General features: G+C 35.7%; 1 protein-coding gene across 14 annotated transcripts in view; it reads right to left on the bottom strand.

The window, feature by feature from the left end:
• atp2b2 (ATPase plasma membrane Ca2+ transporting 2) overlaps window positions 1–16,522 on the bottom strand; it is a 169,117-nt gene that overhangs the window by 81,914 nt on the left and 70,681 nt on the right. For all 14 annotated transcript variants that reach the window (XM_015348202.2, XM_015348203.2, XM_015348205.2 and 11 more), the window contains one exon: window positions 3,229–3,759. In XM_015348202.2, coding sequence (XP_015203688.1) covers window positions 3,229–3,427 — 199 coding nt within the window. In that variant the 5' untranslated portion in view covers window positions 3,428–3,759. The remainder of the gene's footprint in view (window positions 1–3,228; window positions 3,760–16,522) is intronic.

Raw genomic sequence — 16,522 nt, 5'->3', positions numbered from 1 at the left:
TAAAGACATTTGATTAGTTAGTAGAGGACTTTAAACGCTTGATAAAAAATTAAATTCACTGTTTTGAAAGGATAAGGTTTCAAAATAAGATTGTTATGTAACTAAATAAACTTTGACAAAGCAAGCATAATACAATGCTTACTTGTCTCATGTAACATGACAAACAGACATTAGGGAACCTAGTGATCTGGTTTCATTAAGTATAAGTGCACCTCAGTTGGGTGAAAGTGTTGCTCTTAAAACATTAATTAGACGGGAAGCTGGGTTTTCACATTTTTAGATTAAAATAAGCAAGCTGTATCTTCTTTAAATATACAATTTTAATTTGCAGGTGTCTTCAAATAAATGAGTTTCCATTTCATTTATTTCAAACATTTGTGCTGGTACCCCAAATAGGTTTCAGCAACTATTATTTATGCCCATTTTTATGTTTTATTAAATTTGAAATTAAAATATCCACCCACATAATAAACTGTTTTTAAATCTGCTAAACCACTTGCCGCCTCCTGTTAATTGTAGTAAATTATCCCCTCCCCCTGCAAATGAGAACATTTTGTTTAAGCTCCACTGGGAAATAAAGAATGAAAATTTAGAAAGATCATTTATTTTTAGGGCACCACTCCAGAGTCAAATTCTGCTGAAATCTGATGGACTACCAGAAAGAAAATAGAACATCTTAAATCACATGGGAGGACGACTTCTCTAAAGCATCAGATACTGATTATAAGATTATAACTTCTGACAGTGGAACCCAGAAAAGACCACCCCAGAAGTTGATCAAATACGAAAAAAATTAATATAGAATAAATATAAAAATGTTTAACAACAGCAATCCTATAGTGCCTGTTAAAGTGAATATTTTAGCAGAATATTCAGAAAACTATTTAAAAAAATACAAATATAGGGCCAGATGAAGCCAACAGAGCCAAAAGAAATCCAGACAACAGGTTAATATATTTTCTAACCCATTTAATTATATTAGTTAATGCAATACGTTAGGAGTCCAGAATACAAAAAAAAGAAATACTGAATGAGAACTGGGCTATTAGATTTTGTTTTTATGCTCAACATTGTAATAGAAATAATTGAATGTGCAGTTGGGTTTGCAGGAGTCGCACCTGTTCCAAAAGGAAGGTGCATGAACTGTAACATAAACCCTTGTTGTCTACTGTAGTATTTTAACCACATTCATTTTCTGATCTCCTTCTTACTCACTTATACTTAGCTGTCATGAAAGTACGTCACCAGTGGAGACAACTGGTAGGATACTGTTCTCAAACATAGTCTTCTAGAACCATAAACCTACCCTTTGCAGTTTTATTGGTTAAACGACAGCCATGACAACTGAGTTCACCAGGAGTGCTCTGGGAGGTCTCCAACCTGGTCACACCACAGGCAACAAACCACATTAGACTACTTGTTGCTAAGTACATTAAGATATCAACTTCTCTAAAGACTGAGTCCCTGAATACTTCCATCTCCTTTTCCTAGAAAGAAGACAACACCACAGTACCCATCTACCCTTATTTTTTTCCGAAACTGGCAGCACAGAATTCATTATCCATGAAGCATGTGAACATGTCGGAAACTTGAAGCTCAGGGGATGTAGGCTGTATATGGTGGAGGGATCCAATCTAATAGTTTGGAGCGTCGTGCGAAACTGCTTGGTTTAAGATCCTCCTCAGCAAAGTAAAGAGCTGCAAACAGCAAATAACCTTTCACATAACTAATAATGCTATAAGACAAAGATAAAATAGCACATGAAGGCAACTGAGCTGTGAAAGTGAATGCCTGCCCAGCACGTGAACATGATGTGATATGATCATTTGTCCTCATTACCAGGCACCACTTTCACCATCAACCTGACTTGCATGAACAGAACAATACAAGTTTTACATCACACTAACTAGAGGACACTCATGTAAGCAGATTCTTGCAACGTTAATTAAATGTGGGGTGTCAGAAGAATAATTTAGTATTGCATCTGGCTGGAAGACACGGACTTCCAGTTTAAATGTTAAAGACTTTCATAGTTGAACAATGGCTATCTGGTAAGATAATGTTTGTTTTTTAGACATAAGAGTTAGAGGTTCACAGACATCATCACCTACAAGCCCCTTTGGGGCTTTTCTTTAAACCATGGCATTTCTTCTGCAGAGTATAATAAAACTGCTACAATTATCCATTCTCAAAACTATATTATACTATCACATAATCTCGGCAAAATGTCTTTTGTACCCTAAGAATTAAACGTCTTCACCACTGTTCGGTTTTCTAATACTATGAAAAATGTCACTGATAAATTAATTTTCTCTTGAGGCTGTCAAATGGGTCCTTGCGCCTTATTTTCAGCCTAATTGTATATTTTCAGAAAGTAGACACAGATTCAGAATACTGAAATGACATACAGTAAAGCCCAATGGATTTAATCTGTGGTTACAGTGTTGTAGCTTGTGACACTACCAAAGCATGTTCAAAATTAACTGGGCCATGAACAACGAATGCAGAAATTTATAAAAGGTCTTTTTCTGCTGTCACGGATTATTAAAACAAACTACACAATAATGCAAGCACTTTGCTAAGGAATAAAAAGCTCTTTTTCTTTAGTTATTTATGGTTTTCAAGAACTTTAAGATGGAAAATTACAATAGGAATATGAGGATCTATGGAATAGATCTATTCATATATTTCACAAAGTTTCAATTAAAGCTGAAGCTTAAAGAGTTTAACATTACATTGACAATTTAGGATCATTTGTAGCTCATTTTTTCCTTGTGCCCTGTATCAGGTTTAGAATTTTATTCATTGTAAAGACCACATTTTCACCTAATAACTAACATCCTAAAAAGAAAACAGAGTCTTTAAGTATACTTCTTGGTGTTGCTTTAGATCTATAAAGATGTGCATTTTGTTTAACCATTGATCTGCTGTCAGTGAGCAATTCTTTGCGCATTAACTCCACTGTGTGAATGCTTGATAAAATGGAAACTTAGATGTGTTCTTGTGGCCAGCGCTGATGCCATTTAGTTAAGAACAAACAGGGTTGTAGGCACGAAGACATCTGTAATTTGTAATAATTGCTTTAATGGCAACTTAAGTTTAACAGTAATAGCTTGGACTGAGCAGTTGCACAGTCAGGAAAAAAGGGCCGTGTGCCATCCTCGGCTTCAGTGAGAAGAGTTTCTAAGAAGAAGCCACAGTTGCAACCCATATCAGCAAACAGCCTACCTTCTGTTGGCGATGTTTTCAAGCGCTTGCAGAGCCCCTCAGTGTCCCCATAGTCCTCTTGGATTTTGACTACAGCCTCCGTGCCTCGCAGCTCCATAAGGGAGCGCAGATCTTCCAGAGAGCAGCCAAACTCTCCCGCATGGTTGGCCTCATTTCTTTGGTTCTTTATGTAAAAATCGCTATTTGTCATGTCCCCCATCGTGGCTAGTATTGCTTGTCGCTTTAGGTGAATTTGTTAAAAAAACAAAACAAAACGCTTCTTAAGTGATCAGTGGTATATAACAAATCAAGGGCTCTGTTTGAAAAAGGGAAGAAGAAATCCAGTTGATTGTCTGTAAAGGAAATATAATGAAGAATTCCTCTGGTTACAAAAAATAATAATAATAATACCATCCAGGAGTACCAAAAGCCCAGTTAAAGTCCAGAGGATTCCCACTTTCAAGGCTGCAGACCAGCTCCGCTCCATATATAGTTTCCCATTCTGGATGTCTCAGGTTGTGACTTTCTACATGGTCATCTTGTTCATTAATCCTTCAAAAGCAAGCAAAGAGAAGAAAAAACAAAGAATCAGGCTTCAACGCACTAACACAAAGGGCAGATGGTTCATCAAGGAAAAGACCAAGCCAATCCAAGAAGCCACATTGTGCCTAACGGGAGGCTGGGAGAGTGCAAGACTCTGGTGCAGCAAGAGGTTCTGCTGTGAGATGCTGCTCTGTCATTGCCAGAGCTGCCTTCTCAGAACTGTGTTAGTGCTGTCTGTGTCACATGCACTGCACTCTCCTCTCAGCAGCAGCGGCAGCAGTGTGCCATACTTCGATCAGTCCCGAGAGCAATAGCTCTGTGAGATGGCTCATGAATATTAATAGCTCAACCATTATGCCTTTCAGCCTAAGATGGGACTCTGGTTTTTCGTATAGTGAATTCAGGCTGCCGTATAAACTTTATCTTCTGGTAAAGAGAACAATTCACGCACAAAGGAATTCCACAGAGGGAAAATGAATAAACAGCATTGTAAATGAGCAACAAAAAAAAAAGCAGGAAGAGACATCATTCTTTTTCAGCAAACAACATAACATTTTAAATGTGACGTATTTTGTTACGTATTTAACATTATAAGTTTTAAACAAGACACACAGATTTTATTTAGCAGCCTTGTTCTAATGTTTAACACATTTCTAAATGTGGAACTGGATGGAAATTGTACTTCAGGTGCACAAAATAGTCCAGTCTAACTTATTTTTAGATAGACTTCTTCTCTTTAGAGCAAACCAGTGCACTTAAATTTAGAAACCAAGCAACACACTATAACTATAATTATGTCATCACATTTTTATGACAATGGTAAGGAATCAAAATGGGAAATACTGAAGCTTTCAATATTCAACTTTCCCAGAAGGTGTATATAATATGACTTTGACACTAGCCTTTTTTCTTCAAATGAATAAGGTTTTCTATTTTACATTACTTTAAAACAACCAGAGTTATCATATCTGCCTCTATTTATATACAGTAAGTGCTACTCAATAATACATTATTTGTGGAATCTATAATTATTATTATTTTAAATATAATTGCAGCCAACAACAATTTTGAAGCGTACCGTCTGTATTCACCACCCACCATAATTTATATAGTGTTGATTCCCAGAGGCATTGTAACACTCATCACAGCACAGAGCTCTTCAAACCAATCTAGAGTCATCATCTGTAGCTGTAAGTGTTGTGAATTTTCTCTGACCCATACCTGGAGTAAATAACTGCCCCCAGACCATATTCTTGAGACTTCCACGAAAACACAACAAAATGACCAACTTCACCCTAACATACTGTAACTGCTTTGATTCTAGAGACACACAGCAGGATTCTGCTTTCTCTGTTTTAGATTACATTACTATGCATACTGTTTTCACTTTAAAAAATGTATTATCCATGCACTATATGTTTCACCCCATTATCTTCTGTTTAAGCCTCAAGTTTGCAAGTGACTATGTCCCTAGATAGGCAGGAAGTAGTTAGATCTTTAAAGAACCTTATCTCTGGAGAGGATATCCAATTCTTTTTATACTTTAATACTCTAAGTCCTCAAAGTTCTTGACCACACAAATTCTAAGCATGAAATATTAATCCTTCATAAACCATATCTAAGCACAGCTCTCAATCTTGAGATGGCAGACCAAGTTGTAGTTAATGGCACGCCTAGTGACCAGATTTTTTTTTGCCCCTATCAGAGAATAGTGGTATGTAAATTCAGGCGCTCTGGGACCTGTAAACTGATCATCAAAATCAATCTGTCTTAAGTACCATCAACTGTAATTGTAGTAAGCTACACATAGATGTGTCACTGGGACATGCAGGGAGAAAGGAATTGCTAACCTCACAAAAAGAGATTTCTCCAATACAGTGTAAAAATATTAGGAAACCTGCAATTGGTCAGAATTACATAACCCAAATGTTGCTGGTTTATGTCTTCTTGAAAAGGTTATATAACCTTTAACAAGTGTCAGAGTATGCAGTGAGACAGCAAGGCCCTCCTGCCAGTGTCACTAATGGCAACATGCTTTTGCACTGAACGAAACCAAAGGTCCTATTTTCTTTTCATTGTCAGACCATTCTCTTCTTTGTTACTGAAAGCCCAAAGTATTGTTCGCTTAATGCTGTCTAGTTTTTGATAGTACTGAAGCCATTTGCTTAAAGCTGTCTAGTGTTTAATAGTAGTGAAGCCTGTAGGAGGCAGGGGCTAAGGCTGTAGCTGAGACCACCTAAGCCTCTTCAAACCAATTACACCTCGAAGTACTGTATTGTGAATGTGCTCTTTTTTTCCAAGATAGTTTGAAACCAGCAATATATGGCTAAAAAACAATTAAGCACAAAGTACATTACCTGCTATTTTTTTTTAAATAGCTACTTCACAAGTGTAAAAACAGAAGAGATGTTTAAAGATGTGAATACAACACATCTGAAAAGAACACAGTATACTGGTGATGGTTACCACTGTGTGTATTTACAGTATGATGTTTCAGTGTAGGCACTAGAAATACTCCCTGACTGGTAATGCAGGATATTTCTGCCTTATATAAAGAGCTAAAAACAATTAGAGCCAACATTACTGATACTTATTGTGTAATTGTTTATTTTAATGCGATTGATATTACTTGTTAATGCAATGCTCTTGACTTTTTTACTGTTTTGCATTGTTCTTTGCAAATTTAGCTATATAAGTGAATAAATTATAACAAAGAAAAGTTCCCCTAATGCCATCTTAGTACAATATTTACATCCTAAATTAAGCACTGGCACCCTTGGCATTTATGTATTTAGATTATGTGTGTATTATATAGGCAGATGTATATACAGTATGAAAATCCCATTTTTGGCACCACATCTAAAAAGGTTTGCTGCTGTATCTCTGTCTAATCTGTTTTCAATATTTTTTGCCACACCTTTCACATCTGCCAGGGTTTCGCTTAAACCAAAGTTTCTAATAAATTTACAAATGCACCAGAGACAAAAATAACATTATGGGCATTAGTTGTCAAAGGTTGTTCAACACGCAATGTTTTCCATCAGGCTACCAGCTTAAGACTCGCTGCCGGGCAGAAGAATCTCCTGAAGTCCCCAGCCCTATCAAAATGGATTAATGTTTGCACTACCACTCTAAGAAATGCCAGTCTACCAGCTGTGCCAGTTCTGTCAAATTAAAGAAAACTAATGGCTCTTGGGGAGTTTTAATCAACTGTGGACTTGGGAGACAGAAACTATATTATACAGGTAATTGTATTAAAAATGCTATCACAGATGGCCTAGCCTTGTACACTTTTGGAGCAACAGGGTTAGACAAAGTGATTCGAATATGTGCACTAGCTGCAAACTTTTAAATAACTGCAGTCTTCCACAGTGTCTAATCTATTCTTTTAGCAATCACCTACCAAAATTTCAGTTTCACACAATGTACATACTATATACAGTACATTAGTCCTACGTACTGTATAGGACTTATGAAAAATACTACACCAGTCTTTTTTAGCTCCATGCAATCCTCTATAAAATGTCATTAAAAACTACCATTAGTCAGATTAAAAAATAAATAAATTATTTGTTCATCTTATTAGAGAATCAGTGTAAAATGTCATCAGATTTCTGTTTGGTGTCTATTTGCAGGAATATGTTACCATTACTTGATGTAGCATACTTAAAATTCAAACCCAGTTGCTATACAGTATATCATATCTGGGTCAAAGGCTTGTTAGATGCTGCTTCCTGTTTCCATAATTAGATTGATTTGCAATGATAAACACCCGTGTATTGTGTTATCAGTGAATTATACATCTGACCATGCTATGCAATTACCAAATTAATAAAAACACAGTAAAAGTCTTAATTTATGGAAAATGCGGATTAATGGCATGGAATGAACTTACATTCTAAAGGGACGAAGTACTGTATGTGAAAATAACTCAAAGTTAAAGATTGCATTAAAAAACACAAATTACTATGGCACTGCTCCTCCCATATCTCAAAAAGCCATTCAACGTAAACAATAAGAAAATGAAATGAATTGGTAGATTCTAAATTCAGATAAAACCCCCAGTGCTCTTTTTTTCTTTCTTCTTGTGTGCAGTCAAGAGGAAGACCAGGGCAGACACAGCTGGCCAGCTGCTGCAGTCATAAACAGCAAACGAGCAATTGTACTCTTAAGGTGAAAGAGTGATCCTCTCCTTCATACACATTCAAGAGAAGGTGGTTTGCATTCGGATACATTCATCACAAAGACACACCTGCAGCGCTCAAGCCACGTTCATCATCTTTACCTTCACAATTAAAACACAAATGGCAGCTACTCTGTTTTGACAGCACTCTCATACACAAGACGTCCTGTAGAAGATCGGGCCACTTACTGTATCTGATACTCTGGAAACATGCAGAAGTTCAAGTCATCAATACGTATCTAAAGCAAAGTGCATATTTATGATTTCCCAAATCCAGTTTTTATAAACCAAACTGAAGATATGATTTTAAATTCCATTGAATAAAAAACTGGACAAAAGGAGAATGCAGAATTGTACAATCTGGACAAAACATGAATGCAGTCTGTCTCTTTTAACCTGTATATAACTTTATAGAATCAGATGGGACAGATAAATACTGTATACGTTTCAGAAAGAAATCTTTGCTTCCAGTTAGCTAACATTATATAATAGTCCAGAACTAATCCACTACAACATGACATGGGGGCAGGATCAGTAGATTGCTTAACTACAGTATGATGGGATTTCCCCATTCCAGTAATCCAGTGCAGTGATGTCATTTGGTACTGGAGCACGCAGACTAATCTTTTTCTTCTCTAGTGGCAAAACAAAAACAAAGCCTCGCAAATGAGACTGACAACTAAAAATACTCCTTTTTACTTGACAGAATTCTCCTTGGCTGCTTATGTGCTTTGTCTAAAATGCTAAATCTGTAAACAAAAAAGTCCCATAATAAGGATCTCCTATAACAAAGAACATAAAATTAAATTTGTTATGTTGCTTAAAATATACAGTACAGTACATTTATCGTCTTTTCATCACGACTAGAAGATTTCCATTTGTAACAGGTTTTATTAATTAAAGAAACCAAGCCAAAAAGAAAAAAAAGAAAAAGCACAGATGTACAATATGCGAAAATGTAAAGGCTTTGTACTCATTGTTTCCAGAACTGGCACTAAATGGGTAAATCATGACTCTCACATAAAATTAAACATATATTGACCTTAGCCTGGTATTAGCTGTTATGTCAAGTGCTTTACAGGAATTATTTTTTTTCCTAAATAATTCACTACACCAGATTCATTCATCTTGAACTGTACAAACAGGGAAATTATATTCTGATGACTACTGTACATCACCATATTCATCCCCGAGAAGAACTGTGGTTACATCTAATTCTATTAATTTTTTGTATCAAGTCATGTCTTTAATGGCACTGTCCTAAGCATCACTGATATCTGTTTCTGTGGTAATTACTACAGCATAGGCATGCATTTTTATGTACAGTGCTTTTCATTTCCTGGAATGCGTCAGCTAAGAAGTTTCCTTCTTTAAGGCAATTACAAAATGTTACAGCTGATTAGCAATATAATTTGCGGTTACATGCTTTGGCTTATATGTTGATGCGTAGGAGGACTTCAATATATTCAGATCCTAAATTTCTGAGACTTTTCCTATTAGCCAAGATCCTATTCAGTCTGCCTCTGAGGATTTTTCATTATTGTTATTAAAAACGACACAAACCACACTCTTATTAACTCTAAGTAAGTGTCAGAATATCCCAAAAAAGAATCTGAAATAAGATGACAGAAATACCCCTCAAAGCAGACATGGCTACATGCTGCACCCTGCCTCTATTTTCTGAAATGTGACTAGAAAAAATGAGATTTTGCTTCTCCATAATTAGTGTGATGCAGACATCACTATGTTTTTTTTCACTCTATCAGGAACTATCTCAAAAACCATTTAACCTTTCTATTTTTGCTCCACATTTAAATTAGCAGTACAGCACAGGGCACTAAAGCAAAAACCTTGATGTAGGGTATAATTTTCCCTCATGCATATTATCTTCACTGGTGGCTCAGAAAAGTAAACACATGGAGCCATTACATTAAATCCAATTTACATTACTCTTAACATTTTTTCAGATACCACATTGAAAACGTGCAATTACACTCATTATTATGAAAAAGCAATATAAGAGGCTAAATAGGATAGCTATTAATAGCCAGGTTAAAAATATACGAGCACAAGGAGTACTTAATATGTTTTCATGTGAAATTTATAGAATATTTCAATATAACAGCAGGAGTCCTGAAGAATCCTCCGGTAACAATTAAGTTTAAATGTTCACATCTATGTTTGTTATACAGTACGTGTTTTATGTAAAAATTGTAAAAGTACATTTTATATTCTCCTGAATCGATAGTTTCAGTCATGTACAGTACCTCTGGTTGGCTTAACACGTTTCAAAGCAAATCAGAAGTGGTTGTTGTTGTTGTTGTTGTTGTTAATGAGGTAGAATATCGAGAAACAAATAATGATCCAACAGATTATTTCATCATAATACTCAAGCATTGAGAAGAGAGTTATTCAAGACTACGGTGAGTCTAGGGCTCAACTTACACTAATTATTTACCTGTGGTTGCCACTCACCCTCCCAAATCACCAATGTACTGTAACAATAAACCAGTTCATCACTGGATTCTGCCTGTTTCCACTACAGACATGAAACTTGTTGAAATTTAGCTACAATATATGTCGTCTAAAAATTCGCTTTAAGAAATTGTTTGAAAAGCAATTGAAACACTTACCGTTTTTATTAGTGGAACTTTAATTGAAAAGTGGTAACAACATTTTTACGAGCAGATCTGATAGACATGAAGGCAAGGGGCAGATTTAATGGCATTCGAGGTTCCAGTAGCCGCTGAGATTTCCTTTGAAGCACAACTGTTCTCTCATGTACATGTGAAAGCAGTTGCATGCAAACGTAGTTATGTAATTGTACAGGGTCATCAAACACTCAGCTTGCCTCCGATGCCTACAGTCACCTGCTTTTATCTTTCTTACAATGCAACACAAGAATATAAATTGCTGATTGGTCTCCACTAGAGCTGATTTAATGGAGTTAGAGAGCACTAGACAGGGTGCTTTGAAATACAAAAAATAAAGACCATTGTAATATCTGAATCGCAGAGTGCAAAACATTCTAAGACACTGATTTCAAACCCATCCATCAGTCATACTGGGTGGGGGGAATCATGCATTTATCAAACTATATTACCCAAAAAAATGGAGGATAGATTTAGGGGCTGTTATAGAAAAACACATCAAGCAGATTTATTTGACAAGACAATTCTGAACAACCCGTGCAAAACGGGTTTTGAGATTTCTTGTGAACACCTCGATCTAAGGCAAAGCTTTATCCAAAAATAAATCAGAGTAAGGGTCAAAGCTTCCAGTATTCTACATTCTTCAGAAAAAGTAAGTTGCTTTTGCTTTTTAAATGCCTAATTTCACAACTGCATTTAATGAAAGAGATATCCCATAAGTACATTAACGCCGTCTTTTAAAAAGGCAGCACATAATCAGAAATCAATGTTTTTTGCCTTTTCTACACGTATCCTGTCGAGACACTAATTTTGGAATTCTTAAGTTAACAGGGCATGTAGCTATGGCAACTGCATACATTATTACTATTTCCTGGAAGCTGACATGAGAATTAAAAATAAATAGGTGATGTACTGTTGATGGAACAAAACTCTAACGGTGTCTCTAAGAGCTCTGTCTCCTGATACAATTTTAAAGTGTAAATGACGTATTGATGCTGTCTGATACTCCGCAACCAAGTTTACAAATGTACCCAAAATAACCCAACAACGGGCATTCGTTGCTCTGGAGACATTAATTCAGTATTTTTACCATTTGTACAGTGCTCTACAGGCAAATGAATATAATCACTTGCATCACTTATTGGTTTTGAAACCACAGTTTGCATAGATTTGCATACACAGCAATCCAAGGAAGTAAAACCTTAATAATATTTCCAGTGAACATACATCAGACATGATACTGGTTTGGCCTCCACTTGTTTCACTACTTTTCTCAGGAATATGGCTTTGCGCAGCCGCAAAAAAAAAAATGAAGTTTGAAAATTAACTCCAGTGGATCAAAGTGTGTTCAGCTGTAAAGCTGTAAAGCTGTATTTTTTATCTAATTCCTGCTTTTCTGTCTTTATGGGACAAGCCTCTTCTATGAAACCTCGGATCCACATTGACAGCGTGATTTTAAATCCTTAATCTGCTGCACCATTGAATTCCAGACAGGTTTTTACAGACCGTACTGATTAAACGCTGCAGGAAATCCCAGGCTTTATGTGCACAAGGGAAGCATTCATTATTTGATTATAAAATAATAGCTACTTGTGCAGAAATGAAGCCAACTTCAATTCCAAAGCGAATTGCCATCAGCTGGGAAGCTGTGAGCCCTTTTATCAATCCACTGCATCAGGTTGGCGCAGAGAGAAACCTAGAAACAGAACTCTGGCACCAGTAGGAGTGAACTTTAGTAATATAACAAGGCCTCTGCAACATCAGGAGGGCATTTTGTTTAAATTCTTTCTTAAGCAGTATTGCAATGTTATGTTGAATTTCAATTAGTGTCAAGGTCATTGTGAATAACATTTTTCTTTCTAAAATAACATTTTCGGTACCAATATGGCAAATCGACCATTTGAGGAAATAGACGAGACTGCTGCAGCACTGTAAAATAACTTGAGAATGTCAATATTTGTTAAATGAAAAGGTACAGCAAAAGATGATACAGGCCCCTTAAAACTTAAGTTTGGCCCCATTCAAGGGGATATTTTCTCAAATAAACTCAACGAGATAAGTACCAGTTTTCAATATTCCAGGATCATAGCACTAGAGTATGTTTCATTACCATAACTGAAGGCAGTGTATGGTAAAGAGATAACAAAGAAATATGGCAATATGGCACTATAAAATTCAGCTTCAGATGTCACTATGAGTAGTTTTGTGACAAATCCCTCAAGCTAAAAATCTTTTATGTCTGTGATCCAGTTAATTCTTTGAGGAAGCAGGATCTGACAAACTGTATTTGTATTTTAGCTTTTCTAATACAGCCCACTTACAAAATAATGAAGAAGATGAGCACAGAAATGTAGTCTCACCTTCAACATCAGAAAAACTCTTGGAAACAGCGGAAAATGCATTTTGAACTATAGCCTCCACGGGGTAGCTGATGAAAAATGGTTGTAGAATACCATTCAAATAACACAGAAGTTAATCCATGAGAACAAATGGATAACAATAAATAAATGTGCACACTGTTTAAGTCAGATTTAAAATCAGATTTTATTGGAAATCGATGTCCTTGCTCAGCCACTAATTATTATGATTTCTTTACATGCAATATAATCTTACAAATCAGCAAAGTCCTCCAACTCAAATTGTGTAAAATGAACAGAATTTATCCAGTATTTAAGTAATTTATCCCACTTAATAATTCTTTATAGAGATGGTAAAGAATGAAGTGTTTGTGTGGCCTCGCCAGAGTCCTCAACAGCAATCAACACCTTTCAGAACTATGCTAAATAAAGACAAAGTGATTAAGACAATGAAGCAAGAATACAGCATTTTAAAGCGAAGATCTTAAAGAAAAAACGAAAATTTCAAGGCAATTCGACATTAATGAATTATGTAAAAGAAAGGCACTGGTAACCAATTGTTGAAAACTGGTAACCAATAAAGACAACATATGGCAAATGTCTAAAAAGAGTTTAAATGGTCTTGCTTATTCATCCATCTTTCAGTGTGCAGTTTCAGGTTTATTTGTCAACATCTGTCAACATACAGTATAACATATCCGCTTTTCGCCATCAGCTGACACTCTTGGCGGTGAATCATATGTATCATTCACAGGAATAATATTTCTACCTTTCACTTGTCTGCCATTGAAGTATTCCAATTTTGAGAACAGCCAAACTCGATGCGATGATTGTGTTAAGATAGCAGCATTTTTTTTTTATTTGACTTTTTCTTTGTGGTAATGTGGTGTTGAAGACCTGCACACATGAACCAGCTGTTACAGTATGTGGTATCTGTAATTTATTTGCAGTAGCCTGAATAATATTTGGGGAATTATAAAAAAGAGGCTGAGTCTGGACCAGCCATGGTGTTAAAACTTTCAAATGTGCATGATGTGGCCCAGAACCCAATTAACCCAATATGTTTTGGGGAGAAAATCTATATAGAGGGAACCCATCAGAACACAGGAAGAACATACAAACTCCTCACAATTATAATTTATAGAATCAAGTATTTCTGTGAAACAAAAACATGTATGCACCCTTAAGTTACAGATTTTTTGTTACACTCTGTTACAAGTCATTTATCAGTCTCAGAAAAAATATAATCCACCTGTGATTAAGACAGGGCTCACTCATCAGCCACATAATTGATGATTTTCTGTATGGCAAATGATGAGCAATTTGGAATGTCTCTCTCGTGATTATTTTAAGATTTATGAGTACATCATGAGTTTGTGCCATTTCACTCTTGTGAATAAAAAGAGGGCATTCTTCGACAGTGAATTACTGAAACTCAAAAAATCACATATACCTGCAACAGAATCACAGAGTTATAATCAGGAAAGCTAATTGTGAACTGACAGTTATTGAAAACCTATGACATAGATTAACTTATTATGCTGATTCACATTTTCTTTCCACTACAATGGACTGGCATCCCAAGCAGATGTACTGTATCTCACCTTGGCTAGAACAGGCTCCAGATCACTGTGACCCTGAATTGGAGAAGTTAACCAATTCATACATGCATTCTGTTCATTTTATAGACAAACACAGTAGATTTTTTTAATTGTACAAAAGTGTCTTTAACAAAGGTTTACATGTATACACACACATAAGCTGTGAATATGTCTTTTTGCAACTCAGCAGATATCAAGAGATTTGCAGAAATACATGTTATTGGGGATGGAGATTCTAGAGAATTGGGGCAAATTTAGGTTCCAGACATTAGAGGGGGAAGAGGAGGCACATCTTTACGCAAATGGCTGTGGGAGTCTGTAACAGGCTACCCAGCAATATTGCTCCAAAGATATTGTCCAGACAGTTTGTTCTAGACACCCACAGCCCCTTATGTACAAGCAGGATTCCTAATTTTATTCTGAAATGCATTCTTAGTTGTCATTTGTATCCTCTTGCCAAGAATTAGTTTCATTGCCCTTTCCTTGAACTGATTTTAGAGCTGCAATGTTCTTTTTGTAATATAGCCATTACAATTGTGCACCATATCATAAATTCGATTTCACCAATGTACTGTATTGCATATTTCACTGTTTTTAAAATATGCTTTAACCTTCACTTGAACATTTACAATAGGGTGGTTCACTGTGTTGTCTGGGCAAGGACAATGAGGAAACTACATACAGGAAACTCCTAATTCTTTTTGATAACTGTTTTCTCAAGCCCAATGCCACCAACACGTGACTTACAGTAACATGTATCTTCTTGTTACAAACAATCAACTAATTTGCTTTCTCGATAGTGTTTTATAAAACAACTCTAAGATCTAAGATCTAGCTAGTGAGACTCATGCTGTACCAAACAAATCAAGAACCACAGCATTCTGATGTAATGCAGTCCTAGAGATCTCTTTAATCTTGCATTTGCATCTTCCCACTGTAGCATTTTCATTTTCTGATGAAAAGTCTGTGGTTTTGAAAGGTAGCTAGCGAGAGCACATAAAGAATAAGCAAAGATTTACAGTAATTCAAAGCCTAATCTATTTTTCTTGGAACCTGAAGGGTCAGCATTTACTTATATCTCAATAATTATTGCAATCTCTTTACACAGAGATTGTGTGTAGCAAAGATTCTGAAGGCCTCTCACGCACTAATGAAAAAACAAATGATAAAAATGTAATATTCTACCTCCATCTGGTCTTTCCAAGTCTGTTTTCCTATCTTCTACACATGACCATTACACTTCTGTAAAAGATTCAAACAGGTTAAGGAAATCTTAAAGCAGGAATTCTAGGAATGTATGCTGCTTCTAATCAGGCTTAGACTGTATTTAGCTTCAATTAATGTCAGTGTAAAGGATATAATTTAAATCCAAATTAGAAAGTCTTATATGCTAAAGATTTGTTAGCTTTATTAACTAAAATGAAAAATAAAATGCATTGTAGACTGCTCTGCAGAACTGATAACTAGTGCTCTCAAGGCTTTATCAAGTTGGGGCCCTATACAGATACAGATTCATCAATAAAATATTTGTCCATTTTGATCCAACCACCTTTCAACTTCAATGTAACAAAGGTTTATAAAAGAGGAACACAAATGCTGAATTATAGAATAGAATCAGAATTTCCTGATTTCATGTCTGCTTTTTAGACCTACAGTACCTCTCCCTCTAGGTAACTTAATCTAATCCAACATTCCTAATGAGTCATAGTACTGTACATTCCTTTTATTCTCAGAAGCAAGATTCACAAATTCTGACTTATAGGATGCTTTTCTAATTGAAGCTACAATTACAACATCATTTGGAAACCTTTTTATTTTTTAAATAAAAATAATAAAAGAATATAAAAGAAAATAATTACATTCATTATTGACCTTCAGCAATGGACCAATTCACTTTTACTTCCACATACAGTAAATGTAACATAAATATGCAGGACCCTTGGCAATTAAAGCCTAGTGCATTTAGAAATTAGTCTTGCA

The sequence above is a fragment of the Lepisosteus oculatus genome, chromosome 4 (genome assembly GCF_040954835.1).
Source record: "Lepisosteus oculatus isolate fLepOcu1 chromosome 4, fLepOcu1.hap2, whole genome shotgun sequence".
Classification (NCBI taxonomy): Eukaryota; Metazoa; Chordata; class Actinopteri; order Semionotiformes; family Lepisosteidae; genus Lepisosteus; species Lepisosteus oculatus.
The sequence above is the reverse complement of the archived record's forward strand: the minus strand, read 5'-3'. Positions and strand labels throughout refer to the sequence as shown.